General features: G+C 35.9%; 2 protein-coding genes across 2 annotated transcripts; both read left to right on the plus strand.

The window, feature by feature from the left end:
* Positions 1-1445: 1445 nt before the first annotated feature.
* Positions 1446-2798, plus strand: LOC149010596 (galactolipase DONGLE, chloroplastic-like). Its single transcript, XM_089162457.1, has one exon. The coding sequence runs from the start codon at positions 1446-1448 to the stop codon at positions 2796-2798; it is 1353 nt and encodes a 450-aa protein (XP_089018583.1).
* A 9947-nt stretch (positions 2799-12745) lies between these two features.
* On the plus strand, positions 12746-23212 carry LOC149010597 (Haloacid dehalogenase-like hydrolase (HAD) superfamily protein). Its single transcript, XM_089163186.1, has 7 exons — positions 12746-13001; positions 13312-13387; positions 14100-14151; positions 16213-16327; positions 16508-16578; positions 21295-21382; positions 22879-23212. Exons 1-7 carry the CDS (start codon positions 12787-12789, stop codon positions 23033-23035), a joined length of 774 nt encoding a protein of 257 aa, XP_089019312.1. The 5' UTR covers positions 12746-12786; the 3' UTR covers positions 23036-23212.

The raw sequence follows: 23212 nt of genomic DNA on the forward strand, positions 1-23212 counted from the left end.
ATTACATTTTCAGTTGAATCCATGACCTCTCTACTAAGAAGTATGGATCTTACTACTCTACCAACCTTATATCGTTCAGACTTGTTTTTTTTTTTTTTTTTTGGAAATGAGGTTCATCCGGCCCAGCTTGCGCGCACCACGACTACATCCTCAAGGCGCTTTATATAATTAATATAGACGGGGCTTTGCCGCTGGCCCCGAGGGGATTCGAACTCTGACCTCCTACGTAGAAGCGTTGGGCTTTGCCAAGTGAGCCACCCCTCGGGGTTAGAGATGATGGTGCAGAGATGATGATAAAAAATTTGGGTATGGGGATATGTGGGGGCGAATCTGAACCCTCCAAAAAAGATATTGGGTCCCACATCACTAAAGTAGGTCCTATAGATCTTTCCGTTAAAGTTGAATGATGCTAACAAAATGCGTCATCGTCTAATTATATACGTTATTTATGTTAATTTTCTAATTCATCGCAAAAAAATGTGACACGTGGGTAAAAGGGTGACCCACATGACTGAGGTGGACCCTACATCCCTTCCATGAAAGATGGATTCCAAATGTGGATGGTTGAACCGGGTTGAATGTTTTAAAAAACTACAGAGCATGACGTGGCAAAATAAAGACACTGAGATCTGGACGGCGGTCTCGAAAATCGGCTGATCCTTAGAATTATTTATACTTTGATAAATTGCTTACAGAAACTACTTTTACTTTATTATTATTATATTATATAAATAAGAACCAGAGGAAAATAAAAGATTGCCACTGTTGAGATTTCCGTGGGCCAAACGCATAGGAAAGTTGCTTCATCTACTCTCCGCGTTGTGAAAAGCTCTCAACTACCAAAAAAGATCTCAAACTCAAAAGCGTGCTGAAAATCGAAATAGAAAAAAAAAATGGAAAACAACAATTTAATAACTGAAATAACGAGAAAAAAAAAATCAGAAATTTCGAAGTCAAACATGATCAGAAAACTAATCAGAGAGTTTCAGATTTTCTTACCTTTTCACCCAAAAGAAAAAAGTTTGTCTCTCTCTGCTCCCCTTCCCCTTCTCTGTCTCTCTCTTTTTCTCTCTCTCAAGCCGCAAAGGGAAAACTAACCTAAATCCCACAGTAGTATAAACGTAGTACTGTAGGATATGTCAAACATCCCCTAACCGACCACAAAAGAGAACTGAAAATCTCAGTCAAACCCTCGCCAAACATGCCTTTCATCTTTTAATTAATTCCTCCCAATCCTTAGAACTATTTCTTTCATTCTTCCGAGATTTCATTCATGGATTCTATCCTCTATATATCCATAGACATCCTCAACCCTTCTTAGGCCAGTTGTTTGCTTCTTAGCTAGCTAACTGCTTCACCCTCTCTATCTCTCTCTCTCGTACGTTCTCTCTCTGTGTCCCCTTATTTGGTTGTTGTTGGGTTCTCCGTCCAGTAAGATAGTACTCATGGCTTCAGCTTCTTTCATGGCAAATTTAAACCCAAACCCAGTTTCAGTTGCTTCTGATATCCATGTCTCTAAGCTTGGACATTCTTCTTCTTCTTCTTCTCTTGGACAAGTTAAACTCCCAGAGTGGAATTCAAGCTTGTCAAGCAGAAAATCTGTTACTGCCTACTCAGTTGCACCCAAGCTCGTTGCACCAGTTATGCCAGAGACAAGTTCTTCTTTAGCCCATGTATGGAGAGAGATCCAAGGGTCCAACGATTGGGAAAATCTTGTTCAGCCCTTAAACCCTCTCTTACGTGATGAAATCATAAGGTATGGAGAGCTTGTCACTGCATGTTACAAGGCCTTTGATTTCGATCCAAATTCGAAACGCCACTTGAATTGCAAGTATGGGAAGAAGAGCATATTAAAGGAAGTTGGTCTTGAAGAATCTGGTTATGAAGTAACCAAGTACATCTATGCAACACCTGACATCAACGTCCCAATCCATAATGGCGAGAATTGTTCCCGTTGGATTGGATATGTTGCAGTTTCAAATGATGATTCAGTAAGGAGGCTTGGCAGAAGAGATATTATTGTGACTTTCAGAGGAACTGTGACCAATGCAGAGTGGATTGCGAATTTCATGAGTTCCTTGACTCAGGCGAGATTAGACCCTATTAATTCCAGGCCTGAAGTGAAGGTGGAATCAGGGTTCTTGAGCTTATATACATCAGAAGACAGCAACCGCCGATTTGGGTTTGGAAGTTGCCGTGAACAGCTTCTTTCAGAAGTCTCTCGCCTTATTAACAAGTACAAGGGTAGTGAAGAGGTGAGTATAACATTTGCTGGACATAGTATGGGAAGTGCCCTAGCTCTTCTTCTGGCATATGATATAGCTGAGCTTGGCTTGAATACAGATTCTTCAAACCAAAAAATACCTCTCACAGTATACTCCTTTGGTGGTCCTAGAGTAGGGAATCCTGGGTTCAAGGAGAGATGTGAGGAGTTGGGGGTTAAGGTTCTAAGAGTAGTAAATATTAATGATCCCATTACAAAGCTACCTGGGGTTCTCTTCAATGAGAATTTTAGGGTTTGGGGAGAGAGATATGAGCTTCCATGGAGTTTTTCTTGTTATGCCCATGTAGGAGTTGAGTTAGCTCTCGATTTCTTCGAGATGCAAAACCCTTCATGTGTTCATGACTTGGAAACCTATATCACTTTATTGAAACGTCCTCAGAGGGTTCAAGTTCAAAGGGATGGAGAAGATTTTATTAACAAAGCAAAGGAGTGGCTTTTGAGTGCACAGAAGTTGGATACATGGTCATGGCAAATTGCAGCAGTCCATATCATGGCTAACTTCATTAATGTCTAAGACCTAATGGATTGATAAAGCTTGTGTCTGGAGAAAACCCTGAACCCTTTGTATATCCTTTTTCTGGGCAGAAGGGCTTACTGTATTGTTTATATCAAAGTGTATAGAAGAGATGGTTTCTAAGACTCTGGAAAACCAACATGATGTGAAGCTGTTTCTTGTAAACTATATATATCTAATCAAATTAGACATGCAAGGGCATGCCCTTGTTTTTCTACACTTCTCTTTGTTAAACTCGTGATTCCTGCTCATCTTGATGCTACATAAAAACTTAAGGCACTAGTGCAGTTCATCAGTAAAAAACATTGGTGATGGTTAGTTTGAAATGTTGTAATGAGAACAATCGAAGCAGTTCTGCTAGAAAACTGGGAATTGCCGATAACAAATATTTAAAAAGGAGTGAAGATCGAAGAACTCCCACTCCAGGAGTTAGGGATGTTCCTGCAAACGGATTTACCAGATAATCTAAGCATTTTTGTTGAACAAGTTAATCTAAGCATTTGATTGAGCATTGTTGAAATCATGTGTGTGAGAGAGAAGAAGAGATAGAGACTGAACAAGAGAGAGATTTTAGGGTGGTTAGGTTGTAATCAACCTTGTGAAGTCTTATCCTTAACAAGCATAGATGGTTTCATGCGATGAGAGTCCATTAGGGTTTTGCAGGAGTGATTCTTAAGAAGTCAAAGTCTTTTAATAAGCATAAATGGTTTTCAAGTATTCATTCCAAGTTATAATCAGTCCAGATTATGGTAATTAAGAGATGTACTATATTTGATTATATCTCGGATTAGGGTTTTGATATAAATAAGTAACGCTCTTCTCTTTTTTTATAATTAATAGTAAATTGCTAGCGCCCGTAAATTTTCAATCGTGAGTTTTCTTCTCCTTGAAAATTTACCACACATTAAAAATCTTACATGTATGTATTCAATTTTCCTGTCACTTTATCACACAAAAGTAAGCCTAAATACATAGAACTTCCTTTTGCTAAAGGTATTCTTCTTTGGAATATATGTGGCCATACAGTGTTGAGGAACTGGTCAAATTGACTATCTTGAATCCCTAATTGAAACATTGATGTTAGTCAATTTTCTATTTTATTTAAATACGAAAGATGCTTTCTTACCACCTACTTTGGGTTCTTTCGTATGTAGAAAGATCACTGTTTGGGTTACTTTCAAAATTGTTTACTTGATGGTTCCTGATCCACAGACATCTTTCTCTCTTCATAAAAATTTTGAAGTGTAATTTCAATGAAAATACATAAAGAAGTCATTAAAAGGACAAAACCAATCTATCTTTCAGAATGACTACTGATTTGTTCTGTGAAAACTCATGCTCTAGTTTGAGGGTTCATCAAGTTTTGAACTGCAAATTTGAATTAAAAGATAGATTCTAACTATATATTTCGCCTGTTAGAGCGGGTTGTGGGATAACATGTTTTTAGTATTTTTTTCCGCTCTTAAACCATAAATTGCCGAAATCATGTATGGCGTCATCGGTCTGTTTGTGTGTGTGTGTGTGTGTGTTTTTTTTTTAACTGATTGGACTTTGAGCAAACTTTTGAGCTTCATTTGAAAAACACAATTTAGAATATCCTGAAGGAAAGAAAAATTTTGTTTTTTATTGACTTAAGTTAACAATGGTATGTATTCTCCTGTCACTCAGTCTTTGCTCAATGTGATTGAAGCAACTTAGTCTAATGGCATCCAAAAAGTCTCAGCAAAATGATGCATAAGAGGGGAAATAAGGGTTACAAGAAAAGAATTTTATTAAAAAGCTAGCTTTTTTTCCAAATATGTTTGCTGGTATCAATGTAAGATTAAAATTACTATAGCACCACTTCTATAAAAAATTTGACCTAATTAAAGTTAACCTTAGTACCTAAATTGATATCTCCAATGGAAGACTTTAATGTGATTGGGAGATAAAAATTCTACACAAATCAAATCATCGGCCATGGTCAATGGTTTTGATGTAGCAATTAAGTTTTAGTATAAGAGCATTGGTATCATCCTTATTTTGTTCCATTGGTTGAAAATTATATCTTCTTCTTCTTCCTTCATTTGTTTTTAGGTAGTTTTTTTTTTTTTTTTTTTTTTTCCTTTTCTTTTGAGAAAAAATGAAACATAAGGGGGTGTGACATTCTGTAGAGACTTATTACTACTAAACTGTTTATGGTAATAATTGATTTTTGGTGCTACAGATTTCAACTTCATTTCTCAAGGGATGTATTTAGTTGCCAATGCCTTTAATGTAACAAAATTTTAAGAAATTATTTTAGGACCTGTTTGGTTATATGAGTCTAGAGATTTCAAATATCTCGAGATTTGAAACTATAGATTTCAAAAGTCATAATTCATAAAATTAACTATGTGGTTAACCTGAATATGTGGAATGAAATTTGTGGATTCATCCTAAAAAACTGTTTAGTCGACGTGATTTTTGTAAATGTTTAGTGCTTTTATATTAAGAGAGATTTCACCCCAAGCCCATAAATCTCTAGATTCATGTTTTTAGTGTAAAAAGATGAATCTCTAGATGTCATGAATCCAGGAATCTTCACAACCAAACAAATATAAATCTCACATTCATGAATTTAGGGCCTGTTTGGTTACATGAATCCAGAGATTTCAAATCTCTGTATTCATGAATCTGAGAATATACTTGTTTGGTTGTAAAAATCTCCACATTCATGAAATCTAGAGATTCACATTTTTACACTAAAATTGTGAATCTGTAGATTTATGGGTAAGGGGTGAAATCCAGAGATTTCAAAAAAGCTATACATTTGCACATTCACAAAAATCACATCGATCAAATATTTTTTTAGGGTGAATCCAAAGATTTCATTCCACAACCAAACATCTAATTTTATAAATTATAACTCCATAGATTTGAAATCTCTAGATATTTGAAATCTCCAGACTCATGTAACCAAACAAGCCCTTAAAGATTTCAAATCTGGATTCATGTAACCAAACGGGTCTTATTACATGGAGCGGGATAAACTCCTAATCTCAATACAAGTTACTAAAAAAATGAATCGAAAATAGGCCAAATAGTCCTTCTGAAAAGTCCTCTTTCCATGGTATCTGCCAAGACATCAACCAACCTTCATTGTAGGAAAATCTACAAAGATCAAAGCAAGATACAAGGTGTTTAATATCATCAGTTATTGGTCTAGAATAGGATATGGTGCCATCGGAAAATTGCGGAATGGTCAGGTGGTGTCGTTGACAACAACATTCTATCATGTGAATTGAAAGGCATCGGTGTGGTATCCTTGAAAGTCAGGAAGCATAACTTCTAGGCTGTGGAGATTCGTTGCGATTCTTTTAATGTCGTGCAGGCCATTCAGGGAGAGTTGTTGCTCCTTAGATCGTTGCTGAACTGATGGAAGAGATTTAGGTGCTTTTAGAAGGGTTCCAACACTGGCTGGTGGTCCATAAAGTCTGCAAGACAAACCGATGTGCGGATTGGTTGGCATCAATGATGCCGTTGATCAGTGAGCTTAACCTTGATGTTGAGGCGTTCTCTAGTTCATCGCAATCGTTTGTTAGAGAAGAGCGGTTTGGTCATTTTTTTTTAGAAATTAGCTTGATATAGTCTTTTTCTCTTATTATATTATGTAATTCTCTCCTTTGTTTCAAAAAATATCAATTATTGTTCTAATGGATAGACATGAAGGCTTTGAGAAGTTGACAAAATAGGTAATGACTTCCAAAGCTATCATTCTCCACCAAAATATGAAAACACCCTTAGGAGATACAGCTTCTAAAGAACCTTCTATAAGAGCCGCAATTTCACTCTTAAACTCTATTATTGCTGATAGTCAATGCATGAGATATCAATAGTGATAAAGACCCCGAAGTCAAGGGATTGATAATACATTGCCCATAAGAACTTGTCTCTTAAAACAATTAATTTTTCCTTGATATCTCCATTTCAACTTACTTATAATATAGTGTGATAGCATACCATATGAACAGAGTTTCTCATCTATATCCAAATACAAGTAATATATTAAATTAAAACTTAAAAAATTAGTAAACCCATCATGAAGTATACAAATGAACTTATTTAATCCATAAAAATATGGTTTTGATGGATGCATTTCCAACATTTAAGGAAGAGAAAGAATCTGAAAGTGAATCATATGAGGGTTGACAAAAAAAAAATAATGGTTGAACAAGCTCAAAATCATAGACGATTTCTTTGAAAATTAAGGACTTTTGTCAAAGGTCAAATAATTAAAATAAAGAAGAATGTTGCATGTCACACATAACTATTGGTTTAGATCTTTTAATTTAGTAATTTTTCAACAATTGAACTTATCATATAGTTTCCTTTTCAATTTTGACTTTAAGAAATCTATATAAACCTTTAATATTGTTGCATGATCCACATGCAAGATTTTCTTATGTCATGTATAGATTATTTAACTAATCACCTTATTAATAAAGTGTTTGAGTGTCTTTAAACTCCCTCAAAACGTGTTCTAATCACTTTTTTGAGTAGTGGCTTATTATTAAAATGCATGTATCCTACTTTAGTAATCTTCACATTTTATCCTAATCAAGTTTGGTAATTTTAGAATTAACATGAGGAAGACATGGATAATATTGTTTTTACCTAAATGGTAATTAATCGGCTTAATTAATAATTAATTAGTCATTTTTTCCATTGTGGGTTGGTAATAGGAAGATTAAGACTAATGGACTTTAGAGGAAGAAAGAAAGTAAGAGATATGCAGAGAAGGAGTCCAGATCAGCTACCCGTCAGGGGAGCACTCTGTGCTCTCCGACGACTTTACTAGGGGTGTAAACGGACCGAATTCAGATCGGATAGTAGTATATCCATATCCGCATCCTATTATATTCGGACGGATTCGGATAATATCCTATCAGTTTTCGGACGGATTCTGTCGGATTCGGATGATAATCAGATAGTTATTTTCTTAAGTAGATTCTTATAAATGGGCATGAATATAAATTGAATACAAATTTTCGACTACCTGTTTACATCTTTACCTTTTTATTTGTGAGGGCTAAGTTTGAAATTTAACAATTTTGGTAGTTATTTTAATAGAAAATCTAGAAAAGTAATCACATATCATAGGTAAAATTTATAAAAATAAGAATAATAAATATAAATAAATAACTTAATCGGAAAATTTTATCCGACGGAGAATAATCGGTAAGAAATGGGTGTACCATATCCGCATCTTATTAATAATCGAACGGATTCGAATACCCGGATGCGGATGCGAATTCAGAAGCAAATTTCGGTTATCTATTTACACCCCTAGACTTTACCACCATAATTACAAGGACCCAAGAGTTGGATAATGGATTTTTTTATTTTTTATTTTATTATGTTTACTGTGGGTCCCACAGAATTTGTGGTTGTAAAACCGGGAATGCTCCCTTACGGGGTGATTATCCGGATTTGCAGAGAAGTTGGGGCTACGTACGGTAACTACCCCAACCGACCACATACAAAATACCTAAATGAAACACGTGTGAAACTGATGGCGTTGACAAGTTCATTTTGGAAGTTTGGTCACTCGCTACACCTAACGCGCCTCACAATTTCTTTTTTCTCCAAATCTCTTGGACAAGTCACATCAAGCATGGTTGATGATGTAAGCCACTTCTAATGCAAACGTACAAATTTTATTTTATTTATTTTAAAAAAAATTTCACGACACTCACTATTTTTTGGATAAAATAAATGATTATTTACTATTATCTCTAAAATTATATAGTATTCACATGCATAATTATAAGTTATTTACAGTTAAATTTTGTTGTTCAAAAAAAATAATAAATTACCTAAATGCCCTTTATTGCGCATACCCAATCCCTAAGTGGGACCCAGCTTCTTCATATTCCTCGTCGGAAAACTGTCCACTGCCGCTGATGCCCTTAACAATCATTGATCTAATTTTTTTTCTTTTTGGTACTTTTTTCAGTTAGAAGATTCGAGCTTTCTCTCAGGTGGAGCACCGTCAATTTGTTTAATTTGGTGCACAAAGCGATTAATTGATCCAACCTCTCATTGTCTTCATTTTGCATTATAATGAAATACTTCTCATAAGTTCTAATTAAATTTCTTCTTTCAAAAGAAATGAAAGATTTTAAAGAATTTGCGCTGGAGATTTTTCGATGTGTTGAACTGGAGAAGAAGGTTGAAGCTTGATAAAATCAACGAAGAACTCTATGAGTTTTGGTCATAGATTACAAATCAAAGTTTCGATCCATCCACCCCAACCCTAGAGCTTCTATAGTGAAATGAAACTCATATTTGATCAGATATTTTCTATACAGAAATGAAGAACAAGATTTTGCAAAAATTGAGAGAGAATAAAGACTGGATTACTTTTCATCTTGTGATTTGGATTGTTTCTCATGTTTCTTGTATTGGATTTACAATTACTTCTAATCTAAGTCTCCTGATGATTTCGAAAATTTTTACTAGGTTTTGGTATAGTTACCTTTACTTTGATCAAAGCGCTTGATGTTGTTCTACCGATTTGATTTCGAAAGTTCGATCTACTGTTCTTCTAACCATCTTGATTGGGTTTCCTTGAGCTAGGTTTTTTATTGTTGCACAGTGAGAAAAAGAGATTGGTCAGAGAAGATAGGTTGAATACAAGTAGAGAAAGATAGGTTGCAGAGAGAGGTTGGGATATTTTTCAAAATTTCAGTATCAACATTTTGAACCCTAAATTTGCATTTCAACAACCTTTTTTATATGGGAAAAAACTAACACACTTATGAGTAGCTCAATCAAATGAGTTTACTTTCTAACTTATTTGAGTGTTCTTAGGCTCTTTTTTGTATTAATTCTCATTCCCTGTTTGCCCATTTAAAAGAAATAAGTACAAGAATTCATTATCGGTCAAGAATGAAAAATGGTTTGGTGAATTTTGTCGAAAATACATTATAAAATGAAAAATATGTTTGGTGTCAAAATAAAAAATTATTAAAAAATAATAGTAAGCAAGTGAGAAAATAAGAAAAAGAAAGGTTTTTATAAAAGAATGTGTATTAACTATTTTACCCTCATCTTAATTATAAAATTTTAAATAAACTTGCACATAAATGAAGAGAATGAAATTCTCACTATAATCCATAAAAAGTCTATTATGGATTTTGGAGGTTTTTCTATTATTTTAAATAAAAATAAAACTGTTAACGCAGAGCTGTTCTAGTAGTTGAAACCAACACTTCTTAGTAAAGAGATCGTTGGTTCCACTCTCGCTAAGGCATATTAATAATATCCTCATCCCCCGGCTTAATAAAGCCCATTTGTACAGAAAAAAATTAAAATAAAACTAATAATAAATGTCAAACAATTTAAATAATGAAAAATTCTTCTAATTAAGAATGATAATTGATACCAAAAAGAGCCTTAATTAATATATAGCCTATAGAACATTTGGCAGCAATTAAATGTCCCTCGTGATTCCAAAAAAAATGCATGTTTTTGTTCCCTTGGATGTAAAAATTTGAAGGAGATGTATTCAACCATATTGTATCTAAACGATGCCATTGTCTTTGTCTTGCAGAAGGAGACTTGAGTGTTATTATTGTAGGCCTCATGACAGTTTCAATAACTTCATTAGAATTTTGGAACATTTTTTGCACTTTTTTTTCCCTTATTTCCAAATATAGACTTATATTTTATGGGATTTTTTTCTTTTCATATGATTGATTTTTTTTTTTTCTTAATCTTTTTATTAGATAGAATTGGTAGCTTTATATTAAGAGAAGTAGACCAATACATATACCACAGGAAGAGTTGAAACCCTGACCTCTTTACTAAGAGGTGTCGATCAATATTTACTAACCAACCTTTCAATTGTAAGCCTTACTAGTCAAAGTATAAATCTTCCAGACTTCCGCACATAGGAGAGAGAGTACCAACACACCCCCTCCCAAAAAAAAAAAAGCGCCTTGAGATCCATAAATGGAACCCAACCCAGTATACCCCCCCCCCCCCATAGGTATGTGAATGAAACTTATTAAAGGTTCAAATGCTTTTTCTTTTTGTTTTTCGTAAAGAAATTTCAATCTTTGAGTCTGAATCATCTTCCCGCTAGGGGAAAGGTGTGTGTTCCCCTAATCTTTCTTCACCACATAGTAGGGATAAGACCTACCTTGGCTCTGAATACTAACAAAATAAATAAGAAATAAAACTTCAGTGAACCCCACATGAACCCCTCCCCCTATGATGTAATGGAGAAGTGTTTGAAAAGCGTCTCCCCCTAAGGTTGAGGTGATCTCGACTCCCAACCTTCTTAGTAAAAATTCTACAAAAGAGGTCGGTGAGACCAACATAGTTTTACTTAATATGTCTTCTTTTTGGGTTATAACTACGAACATAGTCTTATTTTAGAATATTTAATTTTAGATCAAGTCACATCTTGGCCCAATTCAGATCTAGGTCTTTAGCCCATTCAAGGCTAAAGCTTGGACTGGGCCTTTTCCAATCCAAATCCTGGGCTAAGTTTGCTTGAACCCAGGTTTAGGCTGGACTAAGATGGATTCTAAAATCCACCAAAAGAAAAGGATTGTAGGTGTGTGTGGAGTGTGGATCATCTCCCCCTAAGGTTGAGGTGCTCTCATGTTACCAAGGAACTATTTTTTGGCCAATTTCGCCAAAATTTTGGCAAAATTCGCTGGTTTCGCCCCCTGGCGAAATGAAACTAGGGGGCGAAACGATCTTTACATTATATCGCCGAGATATCGTCGAACCGGCGATTTCTGGCGATAAAACCACCGTCGCAAGCCGACTTGCAGGATGAACACCACCGTCCATGGAAGATTTTCAGGCAAAGATGGAAGAAAATGAACAATAATACATTTTGAACCACGTGAACCACACACATGGTTCATGTAAGACCATAAAATTATTAAAAGAAAAAAAAATGACATATCTTACCAGACTTGATGAATGAGAGACATGATTTGATTATTAAGCATTACTTTTAATATTTTAAAACGTTTGTGTCAAGTCATCACTAACGTTTGCATATTTATACTATATATTTATGTTATATATTATATATATAATTAATTATATATGCATATTATATATTATAAATGAATATGATTTGACTAATCGCTTTACCATATATTATTTTATATATTTTTTAAATATGATATTTGGCGTTTTAGGGAAACAATCAATTTACTTTTTACCTGACAATATCACTCTGTCAGTTATTAAATATTTAAAACTTATAGTGTCATATCTCATACACTCATATACACTCATACATTTTTTTAAGCATTTACATTTAATACTTAGGGTGAACCGGGCGAAATGAACGAAATATCGTTCCTTGCCTGTTACAACCACAAATTATGTAGAGCTTACAAGTAAAAAATAATAAAATATTTAGAAAAATAAACATCATAATCCTAACCTGTGGGCACCCTATAATTTGTGTCCACAGCCATTGGGGGAACATAGAGTACTCCCAGTCGAGGGAGACGTTGAAGACTCAAGTGTGTGACTATGAACTAGTCGGACTTCTTTTTTGTCATATAAAAAATAAATCACATCACCCTAACCTGTGGACACCCTATAATTCGTGTCCACAGCCATTGGGGGAACACAGAGTGTTCCCTGTCGGGGGAGATGATCAAGACTCAATTGTGTGACTATGAACCAGTCGGACTTCTTTTTTATTATAAAAATAAACCCCATCACCCTAACCTGTGAGCACCCTATAATTTGTGTCTAGAGCCGTCGGGGGAACACAGTGCTCCGTGTCGGGGGAGACGATCAAGACTCAAGTGTGTGACCATGACCCAATCGGACTTCTTTTTTGTTATAAGAAAAAATTTCTCTCTATTATTTTTTTTTATTTCTGTTTTTTTTTTTTTTTTTTAATTTCTATTTTTGTGGGTGCCAGAGGGCCAGAACGTTGACAAAGACGATACTTTGTTTTGTCATTCATTTGCACTGATTGATGCCATGGTTGCCGTCGATGGCTCTGCTACTTAGACCAACAGTTCTCTCTTTACGTCCTCTACCCGCTTCTAAAACTGTGAAAATGGCTCACGCCATGAAACCTTCCTTCAGCTCTTCTTCCTCCCGAAAGAATAAATTGCCCATATTGCTCTTCGATGTAATGGGAACTATAGTTCGTGATCCTTTCTACGAAGATGTTCCCTCTTTCTTCAGGTAAGTGTGATTCTAAAATTCTATGATTTCTTCCCTGGAGGAAAAGAGTGATTCATTCCCTTACTTCTATGACGGGAGCTTAAGTAGGTAGGTTTTAGCCGACGTAAAAACTCTTCATTTAGAACACTGATAGAAACTTGAAACATGATTTGAACTGATTGATTTGCTAATTTTCCGTTGTTTTAGAATTTTTTGAGCTTCAGTAATGTTTTTGATTGCGTCATTTCTTTTTATTTTCTTGAAAAATTCTTGAGTTAATGTAGGATCATATTTATTTAGTAGTTCCTGATTTGACAATTTTCCTGTTCAGAATGACCCTCAAAGAACTAATAGAGTGCAAGCACCCGACTGCATGGATTGAGTTTGAAGAGGGGCGAATTAATGAGGTATATTTAACAATCTGTGGAAAGGAATTACTAAAGTTGTGGGGAAGTCTAGATGAAAGCTATTAGCATGAATGAGAGAAAGGTTTATCCATGAGTGAATTTAGGGTTGAAATAGGGTTAAAGGGAGTTGAAGAGAATGGGAAAAATGAACTAGCCTAGGGTAACCTTTCTTGTCATTGTGTTACTATTTCCTCCTTTTTTTCAGTTTACGTGTAAGTGAAGAATAAAAGATGGGAAGTTAGATTCTCCTGTGACCTTCATTTTGTTTTCCTTCATTATATTTGTAAAAATCATATTTTTTATGAGTTAAAGAGTTTTCTGGTGATCAATTGTTACCTATGTGGTGAGGAATAGCGGAGTCTTCTAGTGATCAATAATCACACTTCTACTGAGGAATATTCAACTTCTAAATGTCTTGCCCAGAAATTACATTATTCTTGATAGTTATAATTTTGTATTCATAGACATTTTGAAGGTTAAAAGATTAAGGAACTCCATGTGAAGTCTCACATCCATTGAAATGTGAATCCAGTAACTGGTTCAGCTTGCTAATTCAGGAACAAATTTAGTGTTCTAGAACTCTGCCTTGAAGGGGACCGTTTACTTAACTTTCCAATTTATTTGTCTTTAAAGAATTCACTATCTCTGTGGCTTACTCTTTTTTGTTCACTATCACCCCTCCCCCCACAATCCCCTTCTCCCACTTCTGCAGATGGAGCTAGCGGGAAAATTCTTCAAAGATGGAAGGTCAGTTGACATGGAGGGTAAGAGGGCCATACTTCACTTTTAGAGATCAGTCTTTTAGTCATTGTAAACCTTTAAGTCTCATGTTTTCTTCAAATTTTAGAAAATTGTTCTCACGTGAATATTTGTCTGAATCTCAAAAAAGTCTTGTTACTGTATGTTGTATTAATTTATGAAAATTTGATACTAATAAAAAAAGAGAATAAGTAGGGAAGAGCAAGATTTGCAACACGTTTCATTTTAAGACATGTATGACCCCTCTCCTTGACTAGCCTATATGGTTCATTGTCCCGCATAAATACTGATCATGTTATTGATTTTTGTAATAAGAAAATAATACTGCAGATACCATTTGGGTTCATAATGAGGAGTGAGGACTAAGGTTTCTGATGCTGTAGAGATTTTTGGAGTAGACCGTCTTCCATGGCACATTTTGGAGCAAGGATGGGACAAAATGGTAATTAAAGTCAAGAAAGTTTGCCAGTAGAATTCCTCTGTAACAGTAAAGCTGTATATTGGAACCTACAGCCCAAATTTTGTATTTTGGGGTTTTCAATGTATTTTTGTGAATTCTGAACCATGAGACAATGAGCAAAAAGATTATTTACAGATCTCTATCCTCTTTTATACCCATGACATACTGGTTTCTCATATAAAGTTTCAACAGTGATGAACCTATTATGAAGTATTGATCAAGGAACCACACAAGCAGCAATTATATTGGAAGACAAGAGTGAGATTGCATCTGTTAGGGAACTTGCGGTAGACTAAGTAGGTAATAGAAAAATAATAGATGATACACTCATTAGAAAAAAGTGACTAATGGCAGAACTATTAAGAGTGAATTGAGGCAACTTGAATGCTAGCTATAAAATGAAAACGGGAGGGGTTGAAGAAGAGTAGGTTTATGTACTGGGAAAGATTTGGGTCAGACATGGTTATTTTTCTGGGGGTTGTGGATGTTGTAACCAGAAGATACGGCTTATGCTCAGGCAAAATGCTCATTTATGAGCATCAAACTATTGCACAAAGATTGGACAACAATGATTGTCAAGTTATGCATATTCATTAGTTGTTAGAATTTAGTCAGAACAGGGTAGGGTTGTCCCTTCAGGACATAGGTTATTCTTAGTAATTTTTTCTTGGTTTAAGTCATTTTTCTTTTTTTTATGGATGAATAAAAATTATATTAGAGAACCGGAAACAAAGAGAAATACAAAGAGCGGAGAAAAAAGGGGGGGTGGACAAAGCAAGCAGTCAAGGGGGTGACTGAAGCGTGGATCTAAGACTCCAGCAACTAACAATCAACCTATTCCTTGGGGAATTAGAAACAGGGGGTGAGGAATAGTAGTAGAAAGCCTAGAAAAAACATCAAAATAGATAGCATTCCAAATCAAGATTTGGAGGTCCATCTCCTCATGTTGCGTTCCCACCACAAGCGATGAACAGTAGCAACAAAGACTAGCTTCCCACTTGGTCAAAATCGAGGAGCTAGAGAAAGTTCTTAGGACCCAGTTCCAATCTCTAGCAAAACCATAAGCACGTCTCAATCTAGGCCAAATTGAAGCAAGGGCTAAACTTCAGATAGATCTAGAGAAGAGGCAGGAGAAAAAAAGGTGGTCAAGGCCTTCAACATCGTTCCAACAAAGGGTACAATTTGGATTGGTAGGGATGTGGTGACTGATGAGGAAGGATTGTGTGGGGAGGGCTAGGTTGAGGGATCTCCAAAGTGTGAGGGAGTGGCGGGGGATGTGGCCTTTGAACCAAACTACAGGGGCCCCAAGGGACCAGGGGGGAGGTGGATCTAAGGAGGTTCCAAGCAGAGGCAGTGGTGAAGGTATTGGTATGGGATGGGGACCGGATGCAGTGGATGAGAGGGGAGGGAGGGAGTTCCAAACTTGTGGAGTTCCTTTATTCCTCTCATAATTAGACATTGGCTGTTTGTCTATCAATATATATATATATATAAGTATGAGAAATTTGTATTTACTTGATGGTATAAGTGGTGAAATCGCTTTATTGATGTGCTTTTTTCTTCTTTACTGCTTAAAAGGCACTGACTTGAGCTAAATTCCTTGCAGGTCTTAAAGAATGTATGAGAAGAGGGTATTCCTACTTAGATGGTATTGAGGAATTGCTTCATTGTTTGAAAAAGAACAACTATGAGATGCATGCATTTACAAACTACCCAATCTGGTATTGTGGAAATCACTGGATTTATTAATCTTACTAATTACTCTCTATATATAGAATGAGGCACAGTAAAGTACAATTCACCTCCCAATACTTGGGATATCAACATGGATCCCAAGTATCGAGATCTTGTGTCTCATTGCCAACAGTCTTTAAGTAATTTTCTGGATATTCCATTTGAAGGTACACAATGATTGAAGACAAGTTAAAAATCTCGACGTATTTATCTTGGACATTCTGCTCATGCGTAACTGGTATTTTTTCCTCCTTTCTAAGAGCATTTTCCTCTTTCATTTCGTTGTGCTTTTATAGATATCCCAATAAAGGCTTTCTGCATTTTTAATTAATTTATTTATTTTAATTGCTTATTTTACCAATTTTACTTCATAGAGTAGGCTCAGATGTTCAAGAGCTAGCAATCCTTTGAGGTTAAACTAGTTTCAATAGAAAATCATTGGAGTAGACCCTTTTCCATACCAAGTTTTCTCAAGTGCAAATTAATCGCAACCCAACACGTCTGAGACCATGCCCAGCCTGAAATGCATGGCAATCTTGCAAAGATATGCAGATCCAAATTGAAGTAGTTCAAGATATCTAGTAGTTCAATAGTTTTACCTTGATTGTGTTAATATTAAACTTATTTGGGTTTATGTTTGGAAGGGAATGCCTTTCTTGGGTGGAGTCTCCATCCTACCATTCGGGTGGTTCTTGGAGACTGCCTATAATGAACTACTTTGCTCTCTAATACAATGCTTACTTATTGTTGAGATCTTGTGAGAAACCTGATTTATGTCTGTATGATATAGCAGGGCTTTATTTATAATAATAGATATGAATGAATAAGTACAATAATACCCAATGGGGACTAAAACATTTAACCAATAAAGACTCTCTAATAAACCAGACTACTTTATGGACTTAACTTATGATTGACAAGTGACAAGTCCCCTCAAGTTGGTGCATAGATATCTATCATGCCCAACTTGCTAACAATACTACTAAATAACTTGACAGTCAAACTTTTGGTGAATACATTAGTACGCTGGTTGTCAGAGGTGACAAAGAAAATATGAATCGGTCCAAACTTAACCTTTTCTTTAATGAAATGCCTATCTATTTCCACATGTTTGGTCATGTCATGTTAAATTGGAGTATGGGCGATGTTGATGGCTGATTTGCTGTCAGAATACAGCCTTATAGGACCTTTCAAATCTGCTCCAAGTTCTTAAAGAAGACCCTTCAACCATAACACTTTACAAATACCTTGAGCTAAAGCTCTAAACTCTGCTTCAGCACTTGACCGAGCCAGTACAACTTTTTTTTTGCTCCTCCAGGATACCAAGTTACCCCCCACATAAGCATAATAGTAAGAAGTAGACCTCCTATCATCCGGACAGCCAGCCCACTCTGCATCTGTGTATGTTTCAACTCTGAGATGTCCCTGAGAAGAGATTAAGATACCTTTCCCTAGAGATGTCTTCAAATACCTCAAGGTACCTTATATTATATTAAGATGTGAAGAATAAGGATCATGCATGTACTGACTAACAAGGTTGACTACAAAGGTGATATCTAGCCTAGTATGTGACAAATAAATCAACTTCCCAACTAATTTTTGGTGGCTGATTTTGTCAACTGATTCTCCTTCCTTAGCTTTCAAGTGCTAATTAGGCTCCACTGGGGTCTCTGCAGGTGTACGCCTTACCATTGCAATCTCTTATAATAGGTCCAAGGTGTACTTTCTTTGAGAGAGTGAGACACCATTAGCAGAGTAGGCCAACTCTAACCTAAAAAAGTACTTGAGTTTGCCCATATATTTTATCTCAAACTCTATCACAGGATCTATACACGAATCCGATCATACTTTATATTCAATCCTGACAAAAAGTCATAAATCTGAAGCTTGTCCTCCCACTTTTGATAAGCAATAGCATATTCAGCATTCTTTGGTGTAAATTTTTCATAGAAAGCAAGGGTTTGGTGATATCCTCGAAGTGTATTATAATACTAAGAGAGAGTAAGGTCTTTTTGTGGCAACTAATGAATCTTCTATCTAATTCAAAGCATTGTGCATCATTACCTACTTCGGAGTACGTATCTTGAGCAACCTTCCAAATAGTAGTAGCATCTGGGAGAAGGAGATAGCTCTCTGCTATGCTTGGTTCGATGGAATTAAGAAGAAATCCCATGACCTAACATTCATCTATATACCACTTGGTAAAGTGCGGACCAAGAGAGGAGGTTTGGTAGAGATTCCATCAAGATCGCCTGTAAGACCATAAGCACCAACTAGAGAAACAGAACGAGACCCCCATAGATAATTGGTCCCATTCAGTTTAATAGTAGTCATCTGAAGCAGAGAAAACTCATGATCATGAGGAATAGATGAATTGGGAAAATCATCAAATATACTTGAGGAATTGGGAGAAATTGGGTCAGCCACTGCAGGAACCAAAGAAGAGAAAAAAATTTAGAACATGGAGAGGCAAGAAAATTTGGAACAGCCTTGCATGGTTTTCTGTCCCCTCCCCCTTTTTTTTGGAACAACCCTCTAAACCAGCAATGCTAAGGGTTCAATGAGTTCATTGGTTTTGATTTTTGGTTCGCTGGGTATCTACGGAAGAAGAGGACTACTTCTCTGTTGCAGGGAAGAAACAGAAAAGGCGGAAGGAGAAGAAGAACGGAAGACAAGGGAAAATCGATTTACTTCTCTGTTTAGTCTTTTTTCCCCTTTTTTTCTTGCGATGGGTGATGGATTCAGAAGTTGTAGGTGATGGAAGAAGATGAGTTGCAAGTGAGCAATGGGCAATGGGCTGCTGCACGACAAGAAAAAAACTTATGTGATGGTGCAATGGGCTGCTGTGATGGTACTATGGTTGTGATCAAAGTGGCAATGGGCTGCTGGGCACTTGGCGATTAAGAAGAAAGAAGAACGAAGAAAAAAACAGAGGTGAGTTGATGAGAGTCTGTGATGGTGATTTGTTTTCTCCTCTCTCTCTCCCTTTTTCTTTTTTTTTTTCTTGTGCTCAATGATAGATCAGAGTTGGCTTTGATACCATGTTGAGATCTTGTGAGAAACCTGACTTATGTCTGTATCACTGTATGACATAGTAGGGTTTTATTTATAATAATAGATTTGAATAAGCAAGTACAATGATACCTGATGTGGAACTCAAAAACATAACCAATAAAGACTCTCTAATAGACCAAACTACCCTCTGAACTCTACTTATGACTTACAACACTTATCAAAAGAAGAAAAGTAATTGAACAGAAGATGAATGAAATTATGTATATAATGATTGTATTATTTAAACTGGGTGAATTATGCCTGAGGTTACCGCACACATTTGAGGAAACTATGTATGCGACACCTCATGTTTGAAAAGCTATGCTTGAGTTGCCTTGCATTTTTATATGTTATATATGAGGTGCCTTACCTTGGCACATTGGTCGGTGGACCACAGTTGTAGCCTGAGGTCAAGGTATCAAAACAGCCTCTCAGAAAAAATTGTAGAGGAAGGTTGGATAGGAAAAATGCCCCCTGGAGATATCCCTTTGTTTCCTATTTCCATGTTTCTAGATAAATTCAGGAGAGAGAAACTGAGGTGGAAGGGAGAGAAATCCAGAAAGTAAGCAAAGTAGAAAGAGAGGAGTGGAGGTGATGACCAGCCTCTGGCAATCTTCTATTCTTGGGATAGTTGTCAAGGCGTTGCCTAGGTATTTTAGGTACCTTTTCAACTCCTTTGGTGGAATGGAATGCTTTAGGTATGTCAACCCTTTTTAATGCCAAAAATCACTTAAGTAAATGTTTTTCCTTAAGATATTATTCATAAATAGACAAATCCATCGTATTTGAAGCCAATAAGAATAGTTAGAAAATGAAGTCATATCAAGTTACCAAAAATCAATATTAAGCCACAACTTTAATTCCAGATATATGTAAAACTGTTTCTTTTAGCTTGTTAGTCAGGGTAATGATGCATGTTCTGTCATCTTCATAGCATCAATCAAGATTCCATAACCATGGATCTATATTTTTTACAGTGTTTACATGCATGTCCACGTAAGTCACAAAAGAAATTTCATTTCGAAGCAGTCTGTAGTTTAAATTAAAAATGAAGTCTAGAAAGAAAAACTAATCATCAGGCAATATTCACCATGCTAAATATTTTATCCATCTTCTTTGTATTCTGAATTTAGCATATCAGGAGGATAGGCTCTTGATTTGTTTGTTACTTGCTTGGATCAATCTGTGCAGTATGGTTTTAGGTATGCCTTTTGATTGGAAGATGTTTGTAAGGTTGGTTGACATAGGTCCTCACTAAACAAATATGAAAAAGTTTTTCATTGCTGATTATGATCAAAAGCATGCTTGGCTTACTCATACAAATGCAATCTGGAGTAAGTGGTTCATTTTCTTGTGCAACCTTTTTCTTGGGTTGTGTTACATGATCTGATGATGAACTTGTGCTTCTTTTATTTATGAGTTGCTCAGAGGTGCAGCACTAGGGCACAGGATAGGACAAAACTAGTAACCTGGTGATTGCTTCATATGGTTAGACGACCACTTGAAAAGGGAAACAAAGACTAATTATTTTTCAGTGAATTTGCATGTATCCCCCCCCCCCCCCCGCCTTCCTTATTTTAAAAAATCATCTCTTTCAATATAATCACAATGATTTAGTTATGGAGGCACTAGATGAGCAATAATTGGACCCTAAAATCACAGATCCCATCAGCAGAAATTTTATCTGAGAGAGGAAGAGAGATAGCATCTAATTTAAAAGTTGTTGTTTACCTCATATTCCATGGAATTGTAGATGACCTTGGGTTGTTAGTTATTATTCAAATGAGTTAAATGGGATATCTTCCAACTGGAAGCATCTGTCTGTGTAAGATTTCGCCATTGACTGTTTGGTTGACTTGTGGCCCATTCTAGGGGAATAAGAATATACTGCTTCATGCAGGAAAAAGGAAGCCTGCAGCTGATTTTTACTGGGAGGCTTTGAGGCACCTGGAAGTGGAGCCAGCGAGCTGTGTTTTCATCGATGACCGGTAAATTTTTTGTTTTTGTTCTTTCAGCTTGGATTAATTAACTAGAGTATTACCGAGGTTATTATTTCTGTAGATCAGTTTGGATAATGCTTAGTTGAGTTGAGTCGTATTATTTTCACGGGATTGCTCCTGAACCCACTACTTTTGTATTTTCTACCTCTTTATATGATCAGTTGTTTCCGTAGTAACAAAAGACTTTATTTTATAGACCACTCTAAATGCTGTACCTATGCAGCTCACACCTTTAGACTTCCAATGAATTAGGTGAAACGATCCACTAGAGGAACTATTGGACCTGAACTTGGGATCAGTGGATCTGTAATAGTAACCTGTAGATTCAATGCTCTATTATCATAAGTAATTGTTGCGGTAACCTTATTCAAGGTATCACCGTTCTCTTTTTAAGCTTGTTTTGTAGCTATTTATTATCTTCACAGATTTGGACCTTTGCCATTGTTTATGGGAATAGAGTTCCAGTGATGATTCTTTCTTCCATTCACTTTCCCCATTTTGAAACTTAAGGAGACCTGCAATGACTATTAAAAACGGATTGTTTCACCTGAGAGATCTATTTATGCACTTCTTTGGTTCAATCTATGAAATATAGTTCTAGCAAAAATGTTGATCTAGATACTCCTATGTAGATGGGTTAACTAATTTTACATTGGTGCAACATTATAGCTTATACAGATGTTCTTTTGATGCTTGTGTTGCCTGGCATTGGCCTCATTTCAGTATCAAATTTTTTGTGTCTTTGGGTGTTTCATTGTCACAAAAAAAAGAGAGGAGGAATGAGTTTCAAGCAAAGAATTTCAGAGTCTTACCTTTAGACGTAGTGGCTCCTTAACCAAACGAATTGGAAGGTGGTTGTTGGCTCTTCCATCTTTCTACAAAAAATATTCCCAGGACATATCAACATATTGGTCTGGTTGAGTTCTAAAAGCAAACTCTTCTAAATCTGAATGTCTAGGATACAAGTATTACTTAACCAATCTTTCTTCTCTTCAATTTTCTTTCTTCTTTTTTTTTTTTTTTTTTCGCTTGTTGGTTGGTAGTCTTTGTTTCCTTTCATAAATAAATTTATGTGTATCGTAAACAAATAGGAAAAAAAACAAATATATAAACATAAAGATACATGAGCACTCATCAGGAGAGGAAAAAGACATTTAGATCTTGGGGGTTACACAGGTGATTGCACTTGTGTCATACTCGTTTCTAGTATTTCCCTCCCCCTTCTGCCCCCTTCTTTTACCTTAGGAGAATCAGAGAGGTAAACATGGTTGTGTGTGTTTAGATCTGTGCCCACATTAGGGTAACATGAGCGGCATGGTGAGTTCTTATGTGGTAAGAAACATTTATTTGTACCTCATCTGTTTCAGTTATTGTCTCGGCGCTGTTTAACATCTCTAACTGTTTTTGTGGCTTCGTGCTAATTTGTTTTTTTTTTACTTTATTGATCATATACTGATTTTCTTTCAATATCTGAACATCACCAGGATGGCAAATGTTGAAGCAGCAGTTAATGTGGGGATGGTCGGTCTACATTTCAAGGATTCAGCTTCTCTTCAGCATGATCTCTCTATGTTAGGGATTGACATTGATTCTCCAGCAGATAGAAGCCACCAAAATCTGGATGCAAAACTTTTGTCTTAATTTCTTCAATCTCCTTTTTTTTCCCTCCTGCTTTGATTATTTGTAAACCTTTTTGTTGGCAATTTTCATTATCAATACAATTAAAGTGCTACTGTCCCCGGTTTTGCATGCTGTCTGCAATCCTGTTTTGTAAACTATCTTTAATACTTTAACTAGATAATTTTTTATTCTGATTAT

The sequence above is a fragment of the Hakea prostrata genome, chromosome 7 (assembly GCF_041222555.1).
Source record: "Hakea prostrata isolate BN-2017 chromosome 7, UWA_Hpros_2, whole genome shotgun sequence".
Taxonomy (NCBI): domain Eukaryota; kingdom Viridiplantae; phylum Streptophyta; class Magnoliopsida; order Proteales; family Proteaceae; genus Hakea; species Hakea prostrata.